At 38.3% G+C, this 26999-nt stretch overlaps 1 protein-coding gene across 3 annotated transcripts in view; it reads right to left on the reverse strand.

The window, feature by feature from the left end:
- Positions 1-7465: 7465 nt before the first annotated feature.
- The window catches only part of HTR1E (5-hydroxytryptamine receptor 1E), a 91511-nt gene continuing 71977 nt past the window's right edge, over positions 7466-26999 (reverse strand). The window contains exons 1-2 of one of the 3 annotated variants that reach the window (XM_082729842.1): positions 14152-14166; positions 7466-12251 (exon numbers count right to left, since the gene is read on the reverse strand). In XM_082729842.1, coding sequence (XP_082585968.1) covers positions 10973-12070 — 1098 coding nt within the window. In that variant the 5' untranslated portion in view covers positions 12071-12251; positions 14152-14166 and the 3' untranslated portion in view covers positions 7466-10972. The other 2 variants (XM_082729841.1, XM_082729840.1) reach the window with 2 other exon arrangements.

Raw genomic sequence — 26999 nt, forward strand, 5'->3', positions numbered from 1 at the left:
TGTCTGTCAATTCCTCAAAGGTTTATTGTCTCATTGTCTAAAAAGAATAAAAGATGCCTGTCTTGGGCACTTTTTTAGGTCTCAATTTCATTATTGGGCCTCCATGAGCCTGTAATAAAACTTTTTGTATTTAACCTGCTGTTCAACTGTCTCATATAAATTTAATTCTTAGTCCTCAAGGAAGACCTTGAGGGTAGAGGAAGAATATTTCCTTCCCTCACCCCAAGCCCTCCAAACATCTGCTGAGGATGCAAGTGTAACTGGTTCACAAACCCTGTCAAGATGACTGTTAGTACTTTTCATGAAATGAATATTGTGGCTCCCCCAAATTCATATATCAAAACCTTCCTCAGCATTCTACGAGCCAGAAGAGGGTCTTTACCAGAACCAACCATGCTGGAATCATGACCTCAGATTTTCAGCCTCCAGAACTGTGAGAAATAAATTCTTGTTGTTTCTAAGCCAACTGGTCTATGGCATTTTCATTATAGCAGCTCTGACAGACTGACAGTACTTTGGTCTCTCTGCCCACTGCCCCCCCCCCCACTGTGTCCTTTCTATTCCTTTCCGATTCCCAAGGCTAAGAATTAAGGAAGTAAATTGCTCCTTGGGCAAATATAGGTTACTTTATCCTGGGGCCAAAGCAAAAATAAATAACAACCTAAAAATAAAAAACAACCTAGAGGAGAACATAGGCAGTAATCTCTTAGATATCAGCCACGGCAACTTCTTTCAAGATATGTCTCCAAAGGCAAAGGAAACAAAAGTGAAAATAAACTTTTGGGACTTCATCAAAATCAAAAGCTTCTGCACAGCAAAGGAAACAGTCAACAAAACAAAGAGGCAACCCACGGAATGGGAGAAGATATTTGCAAATGACAGTACAGACAAAAGGTTGATATCCAGGATCTATAATGAACTCCTCAAACGCAACACACACAAAACAGACAAGCATATCAAAAAATGGGCAGATGATATGAACAGAGACTTCTCCAATGAAGACATACAAATGGCTATCAGACACATGAAAAATGTTCATCATCACTAGCCATCAGGGAGAATCAAATTAAAACCACATTGAGAAATCACCTTACACCAGTTAGAATGGCCAAAATTAGCAAGACAGGAAACAACATGTGTTGGAGGGGATGTGGAGAAAGGGGAACCCTCTTCCACTGTTGGTGGGAATGCAAGTTGGTGCAGCCTCTTTGGAGAACAGTGTGGAGATTCCTCAAGAAATTAAAAATAGAACTTCCCTATGACCCTGCAATTGCACTCCTGGATATTTGCCCCAAATATACAGATGTAGTGAAAAGAAGGGCCATCTGTACCCCAATGTTTATAGCAGCAATGGCCACGGTTGCCAAACTGTGGAAAGAACCAAGATGCCCTTCAACGGACAAATGGATAAGGAAGATGTGGTCCATATACACTATGGAGTATTATGCCTCCATCAGAAAGGATGAATACCCAACTTTTGTAGCAACATGGACGGGACTGGAAGAGATTATGCTGAGTGAAATCAGTCAAGCAGAGAGAGTCAATTATCATATGGTTTCACTTATTTGTGGAGCATAACAAATAGCATGGAGGACATGGGGAGTTAGAGAGGAGAAGGGAGTTGGGGGAAGTTGGAAGGGGAGGTGAACCATGAGAGACTATGGACTTAAAAAATAATCTGAGGGGTTTGAATTGACGGGTGGGTGGGAGGTTGGGGTACCAGGTAGTGGGTATCATAGAGGGCATGAATTGCATGGAGCACTGGGTGTGGTGAAAAGATAATGAATACTGTTATGCCGAAAATGAATGAAAAATAAATTAAAAAACAACCTATGAGGAATAGAATTGAAATTCATGGAGTAAAAACTAAATGGAAAAATTTAGTTTCATGAATACAACTGAGACATATCAGAGAAACTATGTACATTTCTACACTAGAAATGTCAATGGGAATGAAAAGACTTGACTCTTGTCCAGTTGCCTTTATTGTCCGAATGGAGCCAGGATGTTTGTTCCAGAAGTTTATGGCTCAGAAACCTAGGAACTCTGTGTGTTCAGAATCCTTCCATTGGAAGAAAGAGAATAATACCAGTTACCTCAAGTATTGGTGGTTGATTGTAGTGGTAACTGTTGCAATGAGAGAAAGGAGTCAGGAGAAATTGGAGGGGGAGAATTTGACTCTGAGAAACAAACTGAGGGTTTTGGAGGGGAGGAGGGCGGGAAGTTGGGTGAGCCTGCTGGTGGGTATTATGGAGGGCACGTATTGCATGGAACACTGGGTGTGGTGCAAAAACAATGAATTCTGGAGAACTGAAAATAAATAAATAAATAAAATGTTTAAAAATGTCGAGAGAGAGAGAGAGAGAGAGAGAGAGAGAGAGGCGTGTTTGGAATATTCTCACAGCTAAACCTCAAGGACCTGGAGCTTGAGTTTGGGAACTGAAAGGTTGTCTGGGATTATAAAAGGCAACTCTAAAGGACAGGCAGCATTATTAGTTTCTTAGCAGCAGGAATTAATTGAGCTTCATTCTTGTGCTTTGCCATGGATGCCAGTTGGCTGCTCTTTTTGTTTTAGCTTCACTTTGCTTATCTTTCTAGTTCTGCTTTCACCAACAATAGTATGGCTCTGTATTTTTTGTTCAAATTCTTGAGCGGTAAGAATGTCATCAGTGGGTGGCTCAGTTGGTCAAGTATCCGACTCTCAATTTCAGCTTGGGTTTTGATCTCAGGGTAGTGAGATTCATTCCTACATCAGGCTCTAGGATTCTCTCTCTCCCTCTCCCTCTGCTCCTCCCCCATTCTAAAAAGAAAGAAAGAAAGAAAGAGAGAGACAGGAAGGAAGGAAGGAAGGAAGGAAGGAAAGGAAAGGAAAGGAAAGGAAAGGAATGGAATGTCATTATCACAAGCAATCACCTTCTGTGTGGGGGGAGCTTTCACCACCAGACCACGTCATAGTGCACGGCTAGAATATAGACCCGCTGTTCTTGGGTCAGGGGCCCAACTGTCCCAACTAACCAGCTGCAGATAGGGGAGCTCAGGATAGCAGGGGAAGTCACATGGTGCCTCAGTGACTTATGCTTAAAGAACCACTTAGAGCTGCTTTTCTCAGTAGGAACTATGTCTTGTAACACAGATGGAGTTTATGGGTAAGGCAAGATTCTAAGGCAAGATCTCTCTAGACATATCTTGGAAGCTCTGATCATGATTCTTCCTAAGTATTACCAATGAAGTTGTTATCTTTTTATCTTCCTATTCCACTTGTAGGATATCCAATAACTATACATGAAACAACATGTGCATACAGAGCACACTTGGCATTCGTTTCTATTTATTTATTTATTTATTTATTTATTTTAAAAAAGATTTTATTATTTAGAGAGAGAGAGAAAGAGTGCAAGAGAACTCAAGCAGGGGGAGGGGCAGAGAGAGAAGCAGGCTTACCACTGAGCAGGGAGCCTGACACGGGTCTCAATCCCAGGACCCTGGGATCAGGACCTGAGCAGAAGGCAGATGCTTAACTGACTGAGCCACCCAAGCGTCCCCTGGTATTTGTTTCTAATTGGACTCCTTTAACAGTTCTGTCAATGACATCTGCCTGTATAAAACTGGCCTTTGCTTTCCTTATTAGAGTTGAAGACATTGTTTTTATTTCTAGATGCAAGTGTATGTGATTAGAAAGGGCAGTTAGGCCTTAGTTTTTTGTTAGTGAGAAACAGATAAATAAGAAGTAATCAGGTAAAGTTGTCACGTAATACTCTTTACATTGTGGTTGTGCTTATTGTTCTTTATAAAATACCTCTTCTCTACCCATCCCTTCCAAAGTGCAGGAGTAGAGGATGACTGATGGTTTAGCATTTTTATATATCTGAATGCATATTTTATTAGCATGTTTCTTAAATAGATACTTTTTTTAAAGATATTTTTAAGATTTTTTTTAAGATTAAAAATAGATACTTAGGCCGCCGGTGCGCGGTCGCACCTGGCGCACGCCCTTGCGCTCCTTTTTCCCCGAAAAAAAAAAAAAAAAAAGATACTTAAATAGATACTTTTTTTTTTTATTTAAAGATTTAATTTATTTGGATGTGGAGTTGGAAGTGAAGCTGATTGCCAGGACCCTGAGATCATGACCTTAGCTGAAGTCAGATGCTTAACTGACTGAGCCACACAGGCACTCCACAGAATTACTTTTGTTATATTACCAAGTTCTCCTTTGCCATCCAAATGCTAACACAGGCTTGATGGCTTAACTGAATAATTAATTTATTCATTTCCCAATTCCTTACCGAGTGCTTAACCATGAACCAGAAACACTTGTGGTCACTGGTCTGGTTAGTATAAAATTCCTTATAAATCTACATTTTCCTCAGAGCTGTTTCCGTCCTCATTCCTTTGGATGTCTTCATAATTAGCTTTTTTTGTTTTTTTAAGATTTTATTTATTTGACAGAGATTACAAGTAGGCAGAGAGGCAGGCAGGACAGGGGGAAGCAGGCTCTCTGCTGAGCAGAGAGCAGGGCTCGATCCCAGGACCCTGAGATTATGACCTGAGCTGAAGGCAGAGGCTTAACCACTGAGCAACCCAGGCGCCCCATAAATTCACTTTTCTTAAATCGTCCTTTGTTGTACCAACTGTTTGATACCACGCAAACAGGAAACACATGTCCTTAAGACCTTTTTTTCTTGTATCCATGTTGTTTATACACTTTCTTTGAAGAAACATCCGTTCTCCTCCATGCTTCAGAGTTTTTGGTATCACCTTCCTTTTCCCTAAGATTCAAATGTGCAAAATGCTCTCCTCTGTCTTCTTTCTCCCCAACCCCTTAGGCAAAGGCAATGTTTATAACTCCCCCTGAAATCCTGTTTTATCCAAACAGGAAATAACTATAATCAGCTTTCTACAAATCTGGTCTTAAGGTTTGGGTGTTACATAGTTTTCCACCTGAATTATCTGCTCAATTCCTCCCCTTCCTCTTTCTTTCCTTACAGAGATCCCAGTGCCTAGTACAAGGTCAAACTCATGGCCGGTGTTCACTTGATGTATGTGGACCTCAAGCTACCATCAACCTTATCTTCCCAGCTTTGCTCTTTTCATTGCTCTGTTCTTGCTTTTGTCATACGATTGCACTTACACCACTTTTTCTTTTTCAGTGAAGAACTTTTATAATCAACTCAAGCTCACCGCAGATGGTTAACTTTTTTTTATTGCCTAAAACTCTATTGATATTATCTCCAAATTCCTCCTGTTGCTATTTCTTTTGTATCGTCATTGTCCCAATGCCCTCTTTCCTTAAGTTAAAAAAAAAAAAAATTTGACAACTCCATAGGAGGACATTCCCTTCTTAACCACAACATAGTTCCAGTTTTAAATTTCTTGAGTTCTGTATTCAATGTGTTCACTTCAATTAAATTCAGCAGGCGTGTAAGCTATGTAAATTGAATGCCACCATGTACCACCCTCTGTGTTAGGTGTTAGCAGCTTCCAGGGGGCTGACAGTTCACTTTTCTGAAAAAATTCTCTTCTCCTAATAATACTCTTCTATTCTGAAGGAAATAATTTCAAACCATTTTCCTGGCAAAGCTGAAGCCTGCCATGTTTTCTCCAAGGTTGGGTTTATGGGGTGAGAGGAGGGTCGTAGGATAATTTAAGGGGCCCAGGAACATCCAGTGTCATCCTTCCCACCTTTTGAAATATCTCCTGCTTCTAGTGACAGGTACCTGAAATTCTCTTTCAACTCTAACTCTGAAGTGACTTAGGTGAGACCATGTTTAACTTCTGAAAGCCTTTCCATCAGATAAGGATCTGAGTCAATCCTCTGGGTCACCAATACCTCCTCCTTGCTGACAGACATTGTGTTGTGTTCCTTTTCTCAGTGATCTCTTCCAATGTCATGGGAGACTCTCTAATTAATGTGTTGTCTATATTTGTTGGTCTGACCCTCACTTTGATATTGGGCAGATTCAAATTGGCCTTGAACCTCTACAACCCTCCATGGCTTGCAAAAAAAGGTCATAGCAGCACTTTTGCAATGCTTTGTCTTCTAAATTCTCAAAGAATCCCTAGCCAATACCTGAATTAACATTAGGCTTCTGCATATCCCATTTCGATGGTGGTACTACTGCGTTTCTTAGCAGGTAGTGATATTGGTATTTTGGGTGTGACAATTCTTTATTGAGTGGGGCTTCCCCCCCTAGTTGCAGAATTTAGCCTCCGTGCCTCCTCCTACAAAATACCATTAGTGTTCTCTATTGTGATAGATATGCCCATACACACTCTCAAACACCTTCTAGAACTATTGTGTGGTGCTCACAACTGCTGTGTGGTGCTTCATCTCATTAATCATTTTTCCTTGTTTCCTGCTGGTTATAGTCAATAATTTGAGCACATTGCTTTTTCACATGTTGCATATGGTGGTCCTTGAAAAGTGAACAAGATTTGATCCCATTCTCATATGCTTGTTGTTTCTAATTAAAAAATTCTAATTTAAAATTAGAATTTAATTTAATTCTAATTTAAAAAATTGCCTTTGCTTATATTTCTTATGTAGTCATATGCTTCTTTTCACTATTTTTTTCTGATGCTCTTACTGCATTTACAAGCACTGTATATCTGGAGTTAGAAGTTGTTGTGCGTAGAAGACCTCAAAAACTAAGCAAACACAGCAAACACATGGTAGACTGAGACCAGTATGACGCTGGATGTCTTGTGCTGGTAGCCAGAACAGTTAGTGAACCTCACTCTGGAATTTCCCTTGTACACATGTGTCAGAGTTTGCAAACTGAAATTCATAAGTATAGGGGGCTCTACAGTTATCCTAAGCAGACAATGGTGGCAATGCTCATAGGGGTTCTTATTGCTACTGGTTATAACTGAACACCTATCAGGTCTTCAAAGGAGTGACTTATATCCAAGAATTCTTTCACCAATCTGAGGGGTTTGAAGTGGTGGGGGGGTGGGAGGTTGGGGTACCAGATGGTGGGTATTATAGAGGGCATGGATTTCATGGAGCACTGGGTGTGGTGAAAAAATAATGAATACTGTTTTTCTGAAAATAAATAAATTAATTTAATTAAAAAAAAAGAATTCTTTCACCAAGAACACAAATCGGGAAGTCCTATTTTATTAGTTAACAGGAGTGTTTGAAATGTCACCCCTGGGGTTTACTTTTAATCCTTTAATATTTACACTAGAAAAATTAACGATATTGGAAGGAACCATTATTCAAGTTTTAATCGAAAGCAGCAATGGCAGTCAATACTAGCTAGCACTACTGGGTAAATGAGTAAACCAAACAACGGATTTTTTTTTCCCCAATAGGTTTGATTTATACTAGGAAATAGATACAGATTCTTCTTTGCTAAGGGCCAAGGTAAGTATGAGAGAGTTGCATTTAATTAGGACTTATCTAGTAAATTGTAAATATGTTAGTAAAAATGAGTAAGTGAAAATTACTTGTGCATCTGCTTTTTGTTTTTTATTTACTTAGACTCTTAACATTTTAAAATGCTTAAAATTACCAAGAATTTTCAATAGATGATATGTGGAAGATGATGAGAAAGCAAGTGAGTTGTTCATATCATTTCTAAATATTAGAGGTACAGTCATGATAAATATTGTATTTTCAGCATATGCACAATCTCAGTCCAGTCACCCATAATTTAAATCTCCACATCCTCATTCATAGATCATCAGGAGCTGGGTAGCAATTGACTTGCCTTGAGATACCGGAGCTCTACATACAGAAACCAATATCCCTTTGAGGTAGACTGTTCATTGTTCCTGTGTATTCATTCTCTTGTGCTTCCGTTTATTATAATGTCCTCAATTTTAGCAAGGCATGAGGTGCCCAGCTAGAGATTTACTCTCCTATTCTCTTTTACAACTTGGTGTGTCCATGTGACAAATTATTGCCAACGGAGTACAAGCAGAAGTTATGTGATCCCCACATAGCTTAAAAGGAAACTGCTCTCTACTTCTGTCTCTTACTTCCTGTGGACTGGAATGTGGATGTGATGGTGAGTCAGCTTTGGCCATGCAGATGAGAGCAAGCCCTGGGAGGAAGGAAGAACGACCTTGTCCTGGATAGTGTTGAGCAGCAGAGTCTCCTACTCACTCTAGGCTGCCCTCCTACCTCTTTACTCTCATGTGAGGGAGAAAGAAACTATCTTGTTGAACTACTGTGTTTGGGGGGGCCCTTCTTGAGAGCATCTTAACTTGAATCCTATTGCTTAAAGTTTATTCATTTATATTCAACAGACAATCCTTTTTCTTTCTGTGTGGAAGATTTTTCCAGCAGTTTTTGAACAAGGTTGGGAAGTGGGAGTAAGTTTTGGGGAAAAAGAAAGTATTGTACCATGGGATTTTAGAAGTTTGGTTTTCTCACTGGGAGAAGATGGCACATTGATATTTTCTTTTCCAGGGACATAATTCCATTCACATTACATTTATTGAGGGTCTACTGTGTGCAAAATACTGTAGAAGTCCCTAGGGATACAGAGATGAATAAACATGGTTCCTGCCCTCAAGGAGCTCACAGTCTATTAGGGCAGACAGCAGAAATACATAAACAATGCACTATAAAATAGGGTGAATATAGTAATAGTGAAGGAAATGGGGTTCTATGGAAGCATAGAGCTGGGAGAGAGGGTTTTCATAGTGATGGAGAAAGAAAAAGAAGGATCTCGGAAAGACTTTACAGAGGAGATTGCATTTGTGCTGCAAGATCGCTTGAAGAGCTGGTAGAAGAAGGGAAAGCCGTGGGGTCAGTTTTCTGAAGCTGTGGGAGCTACTGTTAGGGGAGCTCAGAAAACCCAGAAAATAACCAGACTTTTCTGGAGTATGAGGTGGGTGAGAGAAAGTGGTGAGTCACAATCTGGAAAGATAGTTAAAGTCACATAGTGAAAGAGCCTTGAATATTATACTAAGGCATCTTAATTTATTTTAAACTGATAGAGAAATAGTAGAGGATTATGAATACTGTAATTAAAACCTGTGGTATGCTTGAGGGTAGTGATTCTCAAATCAGAATCTCCTAGAGGGTTTATTAAACAGAGATTTTGCTCTCCAAATCTGTGATTCATTATGTCTTCAGCCCGGGACATTGCATTTTTCACAACTTTTCAGGTGATGCAAATGTTCCTGGTCGGGAGCTGCCACTCTGAAAACCACTGTTCTAGAAGATGTATCTGATAGATGTGCAGGTGTGTGGGGGTGGAGTTGCAGGCAAAGGACTCCAGAGGAAGGTGGACCAGATAAGAAGACTTGGAAGAGATGAGGGGACCAACTTATTGGAGAAGAAGGGGGCATATTTCTGTAGAGGTAAATGGAGAAGACTTTAAGACTCTCTGAACGTTACAGACAAGTCTTGAAGAGAGAGGATCATGTTTATCTAATAGGGATGATAAGAGGCAAGGTAATCCTGTTATCTGAAACTGGGAAGGTGGAAGGAGGAGAAGGTGTGAGTGTGGGAAAATGATCACGAGTTCAGTATGGAAAAACTGTGTTTGAGGAATGAACAGGTTAGTCACAGGGAGGTGTTCACTGGAGGTAACTCATGGGTCTGGAATTTGAGAAAGACAATTCAGAACTAAAGACAAAAATTGAAAAGCCACAGGCATGTGATGGGATGGGACAGAGTATGGAGATACAGGAGGTAAGAGCTGAGGACAATACCCCAGGAGGAAGAAAAGGAGACAAAGAAAGAGGAGGTAGTTGGAGAAGCAGGGGACTACTGTATTTTGTATTTTGGAAGTCATGGGCTTAACGAGAAAGGGAGGCTTAGTTATTTTAATTGATGAGAGATTGGAAAGTAGATAAGGACAGAGGCAAGGCCATTGTATTTGCCTACTGGCAACTCACCAAAGACCTCTGGGAGTTCTGTTTCGAGAGAACTAGGAGGGACAAACTCACATGGCATAGGATAGGAAAATCAGTGGAAGGTGAGAGGTGAGCAGAACGAAGGATTGATAAGTGGAGAAACTCAGGTGGGAGGCCAGCGGAGAGAGGAAGCAGGCTCTTGAGTGGGAAGTAGGAGTAGAAGAAATGTACGCCAGTGTTCAAGATACTTGAGCAAACTGATAAGTGAGATTAAAGAAGAGAGGAGGGGGATGGGAGAAAGGGAGGGGAGAAGGGAGGAAGAGAGAGAAGGTCTGCTGCCTATATTCCCACCCAAATCCTGCCAGAGTCAGGGAGAGTGTGCAAGGCTCAGCGGGACTCTTCTCAGAATGTAAGGAGGTCCAATGTTCCTGTCAGGTCATATAACAACACATTGGAGGAGATTTAGATTATCTTGTATTTGTTTTTGTTTCATTTTCATAGTTAAATACCTAGGAAAGTGCCAGAGTATTCATTCCAGGTTCTTTTTAGAGAATGAGGAAGCATATTTAATCATGAACTATAAAGGACACGTCAGCTGTACTATTTGTGCCTAAAGGAGTGGGCTATGTAGTCACAGTAAATGACTTTAGCTCAGGTCTGCAAGCAGATGACAGTGCACCACTCTTTTTTTTTTTAATTAATGCTTTATGTAGTCATGCAGTTTGCAGTTCCCTCTAAAATTTGCATGGATATGGAGCCACGACCTCGGTTTTAATGGCACAGGAGGGCAAGTTATCAAGTATTTGATTTATAAGTAGTAAGAAATTCTGCAAATGAAGATTTATTTTGGCGTTCTTTAATTGCAAGATTAACTGAAATGGCTAAAAAAAGTAGTTACTATTTCACCTTATTATTATGTCTATGAAATTTCTGTCTTTATAGGATGTTTATTGGAAATCATGTACCACAAATAAAACCAGAGGTAGAAAACGGCACACCAGATAACAAACCTCAAACAAAACAGAACAAACAAACAAAAGGACCACAGTACCTTACAAACTTTTCTGAACCAACTATGTTCAAGAATTAATAAGTTGAACCCCTTTCCTCTGTCCACAAACAAGGCTGGTAAAAACAATGCCTTTTGGCTTTATGAAATCTACACATGTTCTCGGCACTTAATTAGCTTTTTAAAAGCCAGTTTAAAGTCTTCATTAAAACTTGTATAGAGCAGAGGGTTGATCAGAGAATTAACATAACCAAGCCACGTTAAAAAATCAGCCACTTCAGAGGACACTGTGTAGATACTCAGACCCACAATTAATTCTTTGATGAAAAATGGAAGCCACGACAAAATGAATGCTCCCAAAATCAGTCCTAGGATGCGTGCTGCCTTGCGTTCCCTGGTACTAGAGATCTGCTGACGTTCTCCTGGGTGATCTAGATCATTATCGAAGGAAGGGATCCTGATAGAGTTGTGGATCTTTTCGAACTCGGTGGTAGGGTCTGAGGTGGAGAAATCAGACACACAGAAAGTCTGTGTAAGTTTACAACTCGCAAAAGAATTTTGGCTATCTGTGCTTCTGTTGCTTAAGTGCCGGCTTGATCCTCTTTTCTGGTAAAGGCTCTTGGCTGCATGGTAGATCCGGTAATACAGAATAAGTATCAAAGTCAAGGGGATATAAAATGCTCCAAGCGTGGAATAAATGGTGTAGATGACATGGTCATGCTGGATGGTACACTCACTAGGAGGTGGGCTGAGTTGGCGGTGGCTTCTCCAGAAGAGGGGGGGCATGGAGATGAAGATGGAGATGGTCCAGACGGTGAGGATCATCAGCACAGCCCTCTTGGCGGTCCTCTTCCTGGCATATTCAATAGCATTGGTGATGGCCCAGTACCTGTCTAGGGCAATCACACAGAGATGGAGGATGGAGCAGGTGCAGCAGGTCATGTCCACACTCAGCCACACCTCACAGATGAAGTATCCTAGTTTCCAGCTGTCCATGACAATGTACATGATGCTCAGTGGCATGACGAGTACTGCCACCAGGAGATCCGTCACAGCCAGGGAACAGATCAGGTAGTTGGCAGGCTGGTGGAGCTTCTTGGTGGTACAGATGGCCATGATCACCGCCAAGTTCAGTAACATGGTCAGGGTGGTGATGATCACCAGAGTCATGGAGATGAGCATCTTTTCAGTGATGGTCTTGGGTCTCGCAGCCACACTGGCTTCTGCGGTACAGTTACTGATATTCATGTTTTCCCTGTTTCAGTCTACACTGTAGAGAAGCTGTTGGTTATTTTCCTTCAGCTGGAAATTATTTAGACTTCAATGCCTCTCATTTATAAGAAGACTGTAGTTTCTTCAGCTATGTAGTTTCTTATGTTCCATTTTGTATGGGTAAAAGGAAGCACCACATCATTTCTTCTGAGGGTTCCTGGAAGATAGTATGCTACTGGTTAATGAATGAAAAAATCACGTTTTTCCTCCTGGAAAATGTTATTGTATTTCAGTACTCATAAATTCCTTACACATTTTTTTTTATTTTAATTTTTTATTTTTTATAAACATATATTTTTATCCCCAGGGGTACAGGTCTGTGAATCACCACATCAATAAAAGAAAGAACAAGAACCATATGATACTCTCAATAGATGCTGAAAAAGCATTTGACAAAGTACAGCATCCCTTCCTGATCAAAACTCTTCAAAGTGTAGGGATAGAGGGCACATACCTCAATATCATCAAAGCCATCTATGAAAAACCCACCGCAAATATCATTCTCAATGGAGAAAAACTGAAAGCTTTTCCGCTAAGGTCAGGAACACGGCAGGGATGTCCATTATCACCACTGATATTCAACATAGTACTAGAGGTCCTAGCCTCAGCAATCAGACAACAAAAGGAAATTAAAGGCATCCAAATTGGCAAAGAAGAAGTCAAATTATCACTCTTCGCAGATGATATGATACTCTATGTGGAAAACCCAAAAGACTCCACTCCAAAACTGCTAGAACTTATACAGGAATTCAGTAAAGTGTCAGTATATAAAATCAATGCACAGAAATCAGTTGCATTTCTCTACACCAACAGCAAGACAGAAGAAAGAGAAATTAAGGAGTCAATCCCATTTACAATTGCACCCAAAACCATAAGATACCTAGGAATAAACCTAACCAAAGAGACACAGAATCTATACTCAGAAAACTATAAAGTACTCATGAAAGAAATTGAGGAAGACACAAAGAAGTGGAAAAATGTTCCATGCTCCTAGATTGGAAGAATAAATATTGTGAAAATGTCTATGCTACCTAAAGCAATCTACACATTTAATGCAATTCCTATCAAAGTACCATCCATCTTTTTCAAAGTAATGGAACAAATAATTCTAAAATTTATATGGATCCTTACACATTTTTGATATAATTTTCTTTTTATCTCTGGGTATAAAGTTTACCTTTACATTAATGTCTCTTCAAAATATACTTTTAAAAAAATTGACGTATAGCTGACACACAATATACATAATTTCAGGCATACAACATAGTGATTCACAAATCTAATCCTTATGCTGTGCTAACCACAAATGTAGCTACCAAAAGGATACTTTTTAAAAAGTTAAGTTCCCAAACTCTCATGAAAACATTATCAACTTTTAAGTCTATATTGCCACCTGAATTACTTTCTTATTTATATTTTTTAATGTATATATGCACTTAAACATAAAGTATTTTTTTATTTGGAAACATATAGTCACCTTGCATCATACTTTAAAATTCTGGGACATTATAGAAAAAAATTATATTGTTTATAATAAGCAGACTTCAAAGCAGTTTAAAAGTTTCATAGCAAATGCTCAACTCCAAAGATATTTTAGTGTCATCATGAAGTTGTGTGACTTTTGTCTAATTATTTCTGACATTTTACTTATACCACTGTGCATTTCTTTGGAGAAAAGAGAGGGAAAAAAGCATATAACATTACTTTGATGTTTATGGCAAATTGTTCTCAGAGTAATACCATAAACTGACAGTGAAACAGCATCATCACCAGGGTCAAAGAATTCCGCATTTAAAAAAAAATGTCTTTAGTTTTGGTTAACATTTGTGTTCTTTCCAATTCTATCTATCTATCGTCTATCTATCTATCTATCTATCTATCTATCTATCTCTATCATCTCTCTCTCTCTGTCTACCTACCATCTATGATCTGTCTCCTGGATAGCTGTGATTAAATTGGGCAATCAGTGAGATAGTGACATTTATTGAATGCATAGTTGTAAGGAATTAAAAAAAAGGTACAATAGTCCCCCTTATCTGCAGTTTTGTTTTCCGCACTTTCGATCACCTTGGTCTTCAAGCCGATGATCCTCTCCCTGATGAATCCGCAGAAAGTCAACAGTGGCCTATTGCTATGTCACAAACCTGCATCACTCACCGTGCTTTGCCTCATCACGTAGGCATTTTATCCTCTCACATCATCACAAGGAAGGTGAGTACCGTAAGATAATTTGAGAGACTCCATTCACATAATGTTTATTCTGGTATACTGTGTGCTTTTTAAAGACTTTATTTATTTATTTATTTATTTATTTATTTATTTATCTGAGAGAGAGAGAAAGCAAGAGACAGAGCATGAGTGGGGGAGGGACGAGCAGAATGAGAGGCAGAAGCAGATTACCCTGGGATCATGACCAGAAGGGAAGGCAGATGCTTAACCGACAGAGCCGTCCAGGCACCCCTAGAGTATATTTTTATAATTGTTTTTTTTTATTAGTTATTGTTGTTAATCCTTTTGTTGTATCTAACTGTTAAACTTTGTCATAGGTTTGTAAATATGGGAAAAGACATGGTCCATACAGGGTCCGGTACTACCTGTGATTTCAGGTATTCAGTCTTGGGATGCATTTTCTGCAGGTAAGGGGGGACTACTGTAAGCTCAAATATGAATGTATATTCATGAAAACAACACGATCAAAATCCACATAGGAATATTCACAGCCAGTGGCTGTTTGTCAGAACATTGATCAAATCCTCTGATTTGTCTCTGTGGGATTAAGTCCAGGATAACTTCAAAGACAACTGGCATTTTGGCAGTTAAAAGAAGGGACATAGATTGATGTGGATTAGGCTTAACAGACATTCTCTAATGAGGGCAGGAGCAGGTGAAGCATGTACGAAATGGAGAATGGAGTGGATGAGAGTCCTTGGGTAGACTGGGGACTGGAAGCCAGGGGGGTAGGAATAAAAATCTCCAGCCAGGCTGAGAGCCATCTAGCTCTGGATTTAATGTCTTCTGCCCACTGGGCAAAAATCAAGAAGACTGGGGGATGGTTACCATTTATTCTTTAGATATAGAAAGTAAAAGAAAATGATTTCACTAAAGACAAAAATGGGGCAATTGTTTTTAAAACAGTCTTTATCTTTCTGCAGTGAAATGAGAATCATTCTGCCTCTCTGTTTTTCATTATGCTTTTATAGCATTTCTGTAGATGTACCTTCTTGAAATTCATGTTTCCCTCTTCTTCTATGGTTTTTGCTCCACCAACATTACATTCTTTCTTGTAAATTAAATGTTTCCTTCTCTCCTGGATATTTTCCCTTCTTTTCTAGTCACTTTAAACGTGCATTTATATCTGAGACAGGCTGTAACATTGAAAGTGTATGGGCTTTGGAATCAGAGTCCTGGGTTGCACCTGAGCCATGTATTAGCTTGGACAAACTCTATATTTCTCCCTGTGGCCAACATGTGTATTTCTCTATTTTGACCCCCTTCTCCTTAATTACATGAAATAGAGTCCTTTTTTTCCTGCAAACATTAATCCTAAGTTATGTTTTTTTGGGGTCCATGAGGTTTGTTGGAAGAGTAATTTTGTTTTGTTTTAAAAGTGAGCTCCATGCTCAGTGTGGAGCCCAAAGTGGAGCCCAATGCAGGGCTGGAACTCCAGATAAAACCTGAGCTAAGATCAAGAGTCAGATGCTTAACCAGTTGAGCTACCCAGGCATTCCAGAAAACTAGTTCTAAACAAAAAAAAGCTTTTCCACTCTGATTGGAGGAATCAGATTCTTCTACTCTCCAATCTTCTCAGATTGAAAATATAGAGAGTAGCCTGGATAAGAGACAGAAAACTTTAGAAGTTTTAGTTTGATAATAGAAACAACTAGGAAATGCTATTTTAAAAACAAGAAGTTAAAAAAAATCAAATAATTCAGCTTCATCAAGCTTTTAAAAGCTGCTCTTTTTCTGAGCTCCCATACCTCCTAGTTCTTATTTCTCTGGTGACACCATCTTCTTCCTTATTTTGTACCTACTTATTTTTCATTCCCCCCCTCCCCTCCACTCTACTCCCAGTTAACTACACATTTCTGGAGGATGGGATGTATGTCTGAGTCCTCTTTTTAACTGTCTCCTGTTAAATTAGCAAAAATATTACTGGTTGGGGCTACACTGTCAGTCCTTTAATGTGACTTTTTGGTTTATTTCATGCCCCAGCCTTTCAGAATAGGAGTTAAGTTTAATATCCCGGTGTTGCCAGTCCCTCGAAATTCCTGCATCATCAAGCTTGCCATCTTTTAGCTTGAAGTGTGTTCCATAACACCATGTAGAACATAATCTTTTGAATAGCTGGATGGGATGAACTGGGGAGCAATTATGGATTGAACTAGTCTGAGAACTGGGTCCTGGAGCTCTTCACTAATAAAGGACCAGAAAGAAAAGGAGGAACCAGGAAGGCAGAGTAGAACAGCTATTCAGGTAGAGGAGAATGATGAAAGATAATTCCATCCTAAAATGGATGAAAGCAGTATATGAAATAAGAGTGATCAGCTATGTAAGTGCTTCTGACAGGCAGTGGGCGATGAGGACTTGACCGTTGGTCTGGGTGATGTGGATGACACCAGTGACCTTCACAAGACCCATTTGGTGCTGTGGTAGAGATTGAAGGCTGAATGTGGTGGTTCAAGAAAGAATGAGAAGAAAGGAAATAGAGACATTAAATAAAAACAAGTATTTAAAGCATTTTGCTGAAAAGGGGAGCAGAGAAATAAGGTAGCTGTGGAGGGAGATGTGGGATCAAGGTTGTTTTCTTTTTAGGATCAGAGATTGTCTTTTTAAACTGAACTATTTGCAGTTTTCTTTACTACTATACTGTGTATTCTTTTTATTGGTACCCAGAGCATTTCTGGAGGGAGTGAAATGTAAAAGAGGAAGCAGGAAAGCAATAATGGAAGAAGCTGGAAGTCTGTGGGGCTGGGGGCAGCAGGGAAGTAGAATTCTTTGATCAATGTAAGGGATTATACTGGGGACTGTGAAGCAGATAAAGATGCAGCCATACTCAGGAAATGATCCCAACTCCAATTATCTTGGGTTCCTTTATCTTCTTAAGAAAATAACAGCATGGATTTATAATCACCACCAACTCCTTAGGAGGCAGTATGATGTCTAATTAGAACAGTGCTAGTTACGCAGCACCTGAAAATTTAAGTATCTTTAGCTTTTTGCATCGTAGGGGAGGAGGAATTATAACACTTAATTCAAAACACCCTCTGAAGAACTAGTCCAAACACCAATATCAATATACCAAACTTCCATTAGTCCATTGGAATGAAAAGTTAACTACAATAATCATAGCTAAAAAAATGGACATATCCCATGAGGAGTTAATGTAGGTCCTTCTTTGGGGGTTTGTAACTTTTAGTTTCTGCTCTGATTATGACATGGAAAATACCAGTGCAATCAAAAGCTATATTTAAGTGGTTTTTCATGGAAATCACAAATGGGAGAGAATCACTATAAACCAAATGGGTCAATGTATGCTGCTCTCATTTACTGAGATGCTTCAGAATTTCTGATTTGTACTATGCCAGTGACAGAACACCAGGGACAAGAGGTCATGAGTACACTCACTTTTAATTTCACCATCTTATCTAGTCTTTCATTGGTTTTCAATAATTATTGTTAATTTATCAGAAATATCCTTGCATCTCTTCTTTGGCCACTTTCATTTTGCCTAAATTTCTTCAAATAATTGTAAAATTCTTTAATATAGGATTTAAGAAATAAAACAAAACAAAACCACACTCATAAATCTCATAAATACAGAGAACAAACTGGTGGTTTCCAGAGGGAAGACTGGGAGGATGGATGAAATAGGTGAAGGGGTTAAGAGATACAAACTTCCCATAATGATATAAATAAGTCATGGGATTGTGAAGTGTAGCCTAGGGAATATAGACAATAATACTGTAATAACTATGTTTGGTAATACATGGGAACAAGACTTACCATGGTTATCTCTTCTTAATGTATATAAATATGGAATCACTATGTTGTAGACCTGAAACTAATATAATACTGTATGTCATCTACGCTTCAATTAAAAAAAGGAAGAAAAAATCTTTAGTATGTGCCAGTTTCTTTTTTTTTTCTTTTAAATTTCAGGAGCAGCTGCTTGCCCTCATATTACTAATTTTATCTTTCCAATTACTCATTAAATTCACTTCCTCAGCCTTCATAAAGATTTTTCTTGGCCTGTCTATAGAAAAGAAGGGGTGGATAGTAGTTTGCTTCTCATTTGGTCTTCACTGGGAGCAAAGGAAGATGTAGTGGAGATACTGGAGTGTAGGGTTCTTTATTCTCTTCCTCTTGTTTATTTAAATTGTGACATGTGTCATGTGGTCATTATGAACTTATTATATTCATAATAACGGGAAAACATTATCATTGTAAAAATCAAACAAAACAGAGTACATAGAGTTTTAGGAGATGTTTAGATATTCTGGACACATGTCTTTTGTCAAAACAATGTTTGTGAACATTTTCTTCTACTCTGTACTTGGCTTCTGTATTTTTTAATGATGTCTTTTGAAAAGCAGAAGGTTTCGATTTTGATGAAGTTTAAGTTACCTATTTTTCTTTATGATTAGAACTTCCTGTGTCCTAAGAAATGACTTCAAGGTCACAAAGATATTTTCTATATTTTCTTCTAGAAACTTAGTACTTCTAACTTTTGTATTGGAAGAGGTCCTCGGGGGACCCTCTGGTGTCCTGTAAGCTGGACCCAGGCAATCAGAGGCATCTCACCATCTATAGTCCTCCATCCTTGGAATGTGTGTTTGGCCTACTATTCCTACAGTGGGAGCCATTTTCAAGGATACAGCCTTGAGAGAGCGATGTGCTGGTGAGACTCTCTGGATGATACACATTGTTGAACACAGGTAATTCTTCTATATAAACTTTTTAAAGATTCTGGAGGGTGGATGTGCAGGGCTACTCATCTCCTGGCCATCCAAGACAATCCTCCTTTCCCTTGGTTATTAAACCTGTCACTTACCAATCTGAAGTTGTCTGTCTCTTAGACTCTCCTTGCCCTCCATGTTCAGGGGCCAATTTCAGATTTCATCTGAGAAATTCCCAAATTTATGAACCAACAATTCATGATCTATCTTAAATAAATTTTTGTATTTGGATATGAGGTATCCAAATACAAAAGGTTTTTGTGGTTTTTCTTTTTTCTTCCATGTGGACGTCTAGTTGTTTCAACAAATTTTGTAGGAAAGACTTTATTTCCCCATTGAAATGCTTTGATGTCTTTGTCAAAAATCAATCAGTTGTATGTGTCAGTTTATTTTTATGCTCTCTCTCCTGTTTCTTTTTTTTTTTTTTTAAAGATTTTATTTATTTATTCGACAGAGAGAAATCACAAGTAGGCAGAGAGGCAGGCAGAGAGAGAGAGAGGAGGAAGCAGGCTCCCTGCTGAGCAGAGAGCCCGATGCGGGACTCGATCCGAGGACCCCGAGATCAAGACCTGAGCCGAAGGCAGCGGCTTAACCACTGAGCCACCCAGGCGCCCCTCTCTCCTGTTTCTTGATCAACCTTTGTAGTCAGTATAACACTGTCTTTATTACTACAGCTTTCAATGTAAGTCTTGAGATCAGGTGGTGTGAGTCCAGTTTTGTTTTTTTCCAACCTTGTTTTGGCTATTCCGGGTGCTATGAATTTCCAAATAGATTTTGGAATCAAATTATCAGTTTCTACAAAAACCTGATGGAATTTTAGTTTGCCTTGTATAAGAAGTAGACTAAGGAGAATTAAAATTTATCAATATTGTGTGCTCTCCAATTAAAGAAAAAAGAAGTATTCTCTAATTGTTTTGTTTCTTAGTTTCTTTCAGTAATATTTGTAATTTTCAGTGTTGAAGTTTTGTACATATTTCTTTAAATTTATCCCTATGTATTTGTAAATTTAGTCTTTATATTTGAATAGAAGTGGCATGCAATGTTATATTAGTTTCAGGTATACAGTGTAGTGATTAGACAAGCTTATATATTATGCTTTGCTCACCACAAGTGTAGCTACCATCTGCCACCATACAATACTATTACAATATCATTGACTGTTTTCCTTATACTGTGACTTTTATTCCCATGACTTATTCATTTCATAACTGGAAGCTTGTATCTCTCACTCATTCATCCATTTTGTCCATCCCATGCACCCACTTTCTCTCTGGAAATCATCAGTTTGTTCTCTGTATTTATAGGTCTGATTCTGATTTTTGTTATTTGTTCATTTGTTTTGTCTTTTTTAGATTCCACATATGAGTGAAATCATATGGTATTTGTCTTTCTCAGTCTGACTTAATACCTATATACCTATATGACAACGTATTACTGAGTAATACCCTTAGGTCCATCCATATTGTCACAAATGGCAAAAATGGTAAAACAAACAAACCCCTCAACCTTTTTAATGGCTGTGTAATATTCCTGTGTGTGTGTGTGTGTGTGTGTGTGTGTGTGTGTATACACCACATACTTTTGAAGTATTCATGTGTCAGTGCTCACTTGAGCTTCTTCTAGATCTTAACTATTGTAGACAATGCTGCAATAAACATAGGGGTGAACAAATTGGTAGTGTTTTTATAAACTCATAATGAAGTAGCAGAAAGAGGGATCTCTCTATGTATTTTAATATTTTTGATGTTTCTATAAATGGTACTTGTATTTCAATTTCCATTTTTATTCCTTGTATAGAGAAATATAATGTATTTCTGGATATTGATTTTGAATCTGTGATCTCTTATCTCTTACTGATCCTAGTAGATATTTTATAGATTCTTAAGATTTTTCTATAAAAACAATCATTTCATTTGCAAACAGAGATGCTTTTATTTCTTTTCTGATTTTGTTGCTTTTATTTCTTTGTTTTGCCATGTCATACTAACTAGAACTATAGTAAAATGCTAAATAGAAGTGGTGAGAACCAACATTCTTATCTTCTTTCCTACCAGATGAGGGAAATGTTCATCATTCACCATTAATACATTAGCTATAAGTTTTTCTTAGATCATGTTTATTAGTTTGAGGAAATTTTCTTCTATCCTAAATCTCAGATAGTTTTTATAATAAGTGGGCATTTTATCAAATGTATCTTTTTCAACTACTGAGACAGTTTATGATATCATGTGGTGAATCATGGTAACTGATTTTTGGAAGTTAAACCAATCTTGCAGTCCTGGAAAAACTTTAGTTAGTTATGATGTATTTTTAAATACATATTACAGAGTTTGATTTGCTAATATTTTGTTAAGAAGTTTGTATTATGGGGGCACCTGGGTGGCTCAGTGGGTTAAGCCTCTGCCTTCGGCTCAGGTCATGATCCCAGGGTCCTGGGATCGAGCCCCGCATCTGGCTCTCTGCTCAGCGGGGAGCCTGCTTCCTCCTCTCTCTCTCTCTGCCTGCCTCTCTGCCTACGTGTGTTCTCTGTCTGTCAAATAAATAAATAAAATCTTTTAAAAAAAAGTTTGTATTATGTTCAAGAGAGATTGTTTCACAATTTATTTTCTTTTATTGGTATGTGAGTTTAAAAATTTTCTGAAGGAGTTTGAGAAATATAAATGGCATTTCTTTTGAGAATATTTGATGGGATATACCTGCAGATCCCTTTGGATCTTGAGTTTTTCTTGTGGGGAAGTTTTCTTCTTTTTAAATATTTATTTATTTGAGAAACAGAAAGAGGGAGGCAGTGTGGGGGGCAAGGAACGGGGAGAGGGAGCAGGGGTCTTAAGCAGATTGTGTGCTGAGCACAGAGCCTGATGTGGCTTGATCTCATGACCCTGACATCACAACCTGAGCTGAAACCAAGTCAGACACATAACCAAATGTGCCACACAGGTGCCCCAGGTGGGGAGATTTTTACTGTAAATTTAGTTTCTTTACTATACTTCAATTAAAAAAAAATCAACACCACACCACCACCACCATCAAAATCTCATATATTAGGGTTTTTAGGGTTTCTCTTTTTTCTTGTATGACTTGGTAATTTATGTCCTTTAAGGAATTTGTTCATTTAATCTAAGTTGTCAAATTCATAGTCATAAAGTTAGTCATAATATTCCTTTCATGTCCTTTCAATGTCTGTAATATCTATGTGGTATTCTCTTGTGTATTCCTTTTTTAAAAATTTACTTTTTATTTTTTTAAATTAACATATAATGTATTATTAGCCCCAGGGGTACAGGTCTGTGAATCATCAGGCTTATGCACTTCACAGCAGTTGCTATAGCACATGCCCTCCCAAATGTCCATAACCCAACCATCCTCTCCCTACCCGTCTCCCCCCAGCAACCCTCAGTTTGTTTTGTGAGATTAAGAGTCTCTTATAGTTTGTCTCCTACCCAATACCATCTTGCTTCATTTTTTCCTTCCCTATCTCCTAAGCCCCCAATTTTCCCTTTCAAATTCCTCATATCAGGGAGATCATATGATAATTGTCTTTTTCTGACTGACTTATTTCGCTCAGCATTATACTCTGTAGTTCCTTCCACATCATTGCAAATGGCAAGATTTCATTTATTTTGATGGTTGCATTACATGTACATAGTATCCCATTGTATATAAATACCACTTCTTCTTTATCCATCATCTGTTGATGGACATCTAGGTTCTTTCCATAGTTTGGCTATTGTGGACATTGCTGCTATAAAATTCACATGTACATGCCTCTTTGGATCACTACATTTATATCCTTAGGGTAAATAACCAGTAGGGCAATTGCTGGGTCGTCAGGTAGCTCTATTTTCAATTTTTTGAGGAAGCTCCATATTATTTTCCAGAGTGGCTGCACCAGCTTGTATTCCCACCAACAGTGTAGGAGGGTTACCCTTTCTCCACATCCTCGCCAGTGTCTGTTGTTTCCTGACTTGTTAATTTTAGCCATTCTGACTGGTGTGGGTTGGTATCTCATTGGGGTTTTGATCTGCATTTCCCTGATGCCGAGTGATGTGGAGCACTTTTTAATGTGTCTGTTGGCCATCTGGATGTCTTCTTTGCACAAATGTCTGTTCATGTCCTCTGCCCATTTCTTGATTGGATCATTTGTTCTGTGGGTGTTGAGTTTGACAAGATCTTTGTAGATTTTTGATACTAGTCCTTTATCTGATATGTCATTTGCAAATATCTTCTCCCATTCTGTCAGTTGTCTTTTGGTTCTGTTGATTGTTTCCTTTGCTGTGCAAAAGCTTTTGATCTTGATGAAGTCCCAACAGTTCATTGTTGCCCTTGCTTCCTTTGCCTTTGGAGATTTCTAGGAAGAAGTTTCTGTTGCTGAGGTCAAACAGGTTGCTGCCGGTGTTCTCCTCAAGGGTTTTGGTGGATTCTTTTCTCACACTGAGGTCTTTCATTCATTTTGAGTCTATTTTTATGTGTGGAGTAAGGAAATGGTCCAGTTTTATTTTTCTGCATGTGTCTGTTTTCCCAACACCATTTGTTGAAGAGCCTCTCTTTCTTCCATTGGACATTCTTTTTTGCTTTGTCAAGTATTAATTGACCATAGAGTTAAGGGTCTATTTCTGGGCTCTCTATTCTGTTGCATTGATCTATGCGTCTATTTTTGTGCCAGTAGCATACTGTCTTGATGATGACAGCTTTGTAATAATGCTTGAAGTCTGGAATTGTGATGCCGCCAGCTTTGGCTTTCTTTTTCAACATTCCTCTGGCTATTTGGGGTCTTTTCTGGTTCCATATAAATTTTAGGATTATTTGTTCCATTTCTTTGAAAAAAATTTGTATTTTGATAGGGTTGACATTAAGCATGTAGAGTGCTTTAGGTAGCATAGACACCTTCACAATATTTGTTCTTCCAATCCATGAGCATGGAACATTTTTCCATTTCTTTGTGTCATCCTCTTTTTCTTTCATGAGTACATTATAGTTTTGTGAGTACAGATTCTTTGCCTCTTTGGTTAGGTTTATTCCTAAGTATCTTATGGTTTTAGGTGCAATTGTAAATGGGATCGATTCCTTAATTTCTCTTTCTTCTGTCTTGCTGTTGGTGTAGAGAAATGCAACTGATTTCTGTGCATTGATTTTCTATCCTGACACTTTACTGAATTCCTGTATGAGTTCTAGCAGATTTGGAGTGGTGTCTTTTGGGTTTTTCACATAAAGTATCATATCATCTGCAAAGAGTGAGAGTTTGACTTCCTCTTTGCCAATTTGGATGCCTTTAATTTCTTTTTGTTGTCTGATTGCCGAGGCTAGGACTTCTAGTACTATGTTGAACAGCAGTGGTGATAATGGAAACCCTGCCATGTTCCTGACCTCTTAGCAGAAAAGCTCTCAGTTTTTCTCTATTGAGAATGATATTTGCTGTGGGTTTTTCATAGATTGCTTTGATGATATTGAGGTATGTACCCTCTATCCCTACAGTTTGAAGAGTTTTGATCAAGAAAGGATGCTATACTTTGTCAAATGCTTTTTCAGCATCTATTGAGAGTATCATATGGTTCTTGTGCTTTCTTTTAGTAATGGTTTGTATCACATTGATTGATTTGCGGATGTTGAACCAACCTTGCAACCCTGGAATAAATCCCACTTGGTTGTGGTAAATAATCCTTTTAATGGACTGTGGATCCTATTGATTAGTATTTTGGTGAGAATTTTTGCATCTGTGTTCATCAAGGATATTTAGTCTGTAATTCTCCTTTTTGATGGGATCTTTGTCTGGTTTAGGGATCAAGGTAATGTTGGCCTGATAAAATGAGTTTGGAAATTTTCCTTCCATTTTTATTTTTTGGAACAGTTTCAGGAGACGAGGTATTCTTCTTTAAATGTTTGGGAATTCCCCTGGGAAGCCGTCTGGCCTTGGGCTCTTGTTTGTTGGGAGATTTTTGATGACTGCTTCAATCTCCTTACTGATTATGGGTCTGTTCAGGTTTTCTCTTTCTTCCTGGTTCCGTTTTGGTAGTTTCTAGGTCTCTAGAAATGCATCCATTTCTTCCAGATTGTCAAATTTGCTGGCATATAGTTGCTCATAATATGTTCTTATAATTGTTTTTATTTTTCTGGTGTTGGTTGTGATCTCTCCTCTTTCATTTATGATTTTATTAATTTGGGTCCTTTCTCTTTTCTTTTGGATAAGTTTGGCAAAGGGTGTATCAATCTTATTAATTCTTTCAGAGAACCAGATCCTAGTTTCGTTGATTTGTTCTACTGTTTAGTTGGTTTCTATTTCATTGATTTCTGCTCTGATCTTTGTGATTTCTCTTCTCCTGCTGGGTTTAGGCTTTCTTTGCTGTTCTTTCTCTAGCTCCTTTAGGTGTAGGGTTGGGTTGTGTATTTGAGACCTTTCTTGTTTTTTGAGAAAGGCTTGTACTGCTATATATTTTCCTCTCAGGACTGCCTTTGCTGTGTTCCACAGATTTTGAACAGTTGTGTTTTTATTATCATTTGTTTCCATGAATTTTTTCAATTCTTCTTTAATTTCCTGGTTGACCCATTCATTCTTTAGTAGGATACTCTTTAGCCTCCATGTATTTGGGTTCTTTCCAACTTTTCTCTTGTGATTGAGTTCTAGCTTCAGAGCATTGTGGTCTGAAAATATACAGGGAATGATCCCAATCTTTTGGTACTGGTTGAGACCTGATTTATGACATAGGATGTGATCTATTCTCGAGAATGTTCCATGTGCACCAGAGAAGAATGTGTATTCTGTTGCTTTGGGATGGAATGTTCTGAATATATCTGTGATATTCATCTGGTCCAGTGTGTTATTTAAGGCCTTTATTTCCTTGTTTATCTTTTGCTTGGATGAGCTGTCCATTTCAGTGAGGGGTGTGTTAAAGTCCCCTACTATTATTGTATTATTGTCAATGTGTTTCTTTGATTTTGTTGTTAATTGGTTTATATAGTTGGCTGCTTTCATGTTAGGGGCATAGATATTTAAAATTGTTAGATCTTCTTGTTGGACAGACCCTTTGAGTATGATATAGTGTTCTTCCCCATCTCATATAATAGTCTTTGGCTTAAAATCTAATTTGTCTGATATAAGGATTGCTTTATCCAGCTCAACTATCCCAGCTTTCTTTTGATGCCCATTAGTGTGGTAAATTGTTTTCCACCCCCTCACTTTAAATCTGGAGGAATCTTTGGGTCTAAAATGAATTTCTTGTAAACAGCATATTGATTTTTTTTAATGGGGCATTTAACCCATTTACATTCAGGGTAACTATTGAAAGATATGAATTCAGTGCCTTTGTATTCCTGTAAGGTGACTGTTGCTGTATATTGTCTCTGTTCCTTTCTGATCTGTAACTTTTAGGCTCTCTCTTTGCTTTGAGGACCCCTTTCAATATTTCCTATAGGGCTGGTTTGGTGTTTACAAATTCTTTTAGTTTTTGTTTGTCTTGGAAGCTTTTTATCTCTCCTTCTATTTTCAATGATATCCTAGCTGGACAGAGTATTCTTGGCTGCATGTTTTTCTCATTTAATGCTCTGAATATATCATGCTAGTTCTTTCTTGCCTGCCAGGTCTCTGTGGATAGGTCTGCTGCCAATCTAATACTTTTACCATTATATGTTACAGAGTTGCTTTCAGGATTTTCTCTTTACCACTAAGACTTTTAAATTTTACTATTAGATGATGGGGTGTGGACCTATTTTTATTGATTTTGAGGGGGGTTCTCTATGCCTCCTGGATTTTGATGCTTGTTTCCTTTGCCATGTTAGGGAAATTCTCTACAATAATTTGCTCCAATATACCATCTGTTCCCCTCTCTCTTTTTTCTTCTTCTGGAATCCCAATTATTCTAATATTGTTTCATATTATGGTATCATTTATCTCTCAAATTCTCCCCTTGTGGTCCAGTAGTTGTTTGTCTCTCTTTTGCTCAGCTTCTTTATTCTTC

This window comes from Mustela nivalis (genome assembly GCF_964662115.1).
Source record: "Mustela nivalis genome assembly, chromosome: 5".
NCBI classification, from domain to species: Eukaryota; Metazoa; Chordata; class Mammalia; order Carnivora; family Mustelidae; genus Mustela; species Mustela nivalis.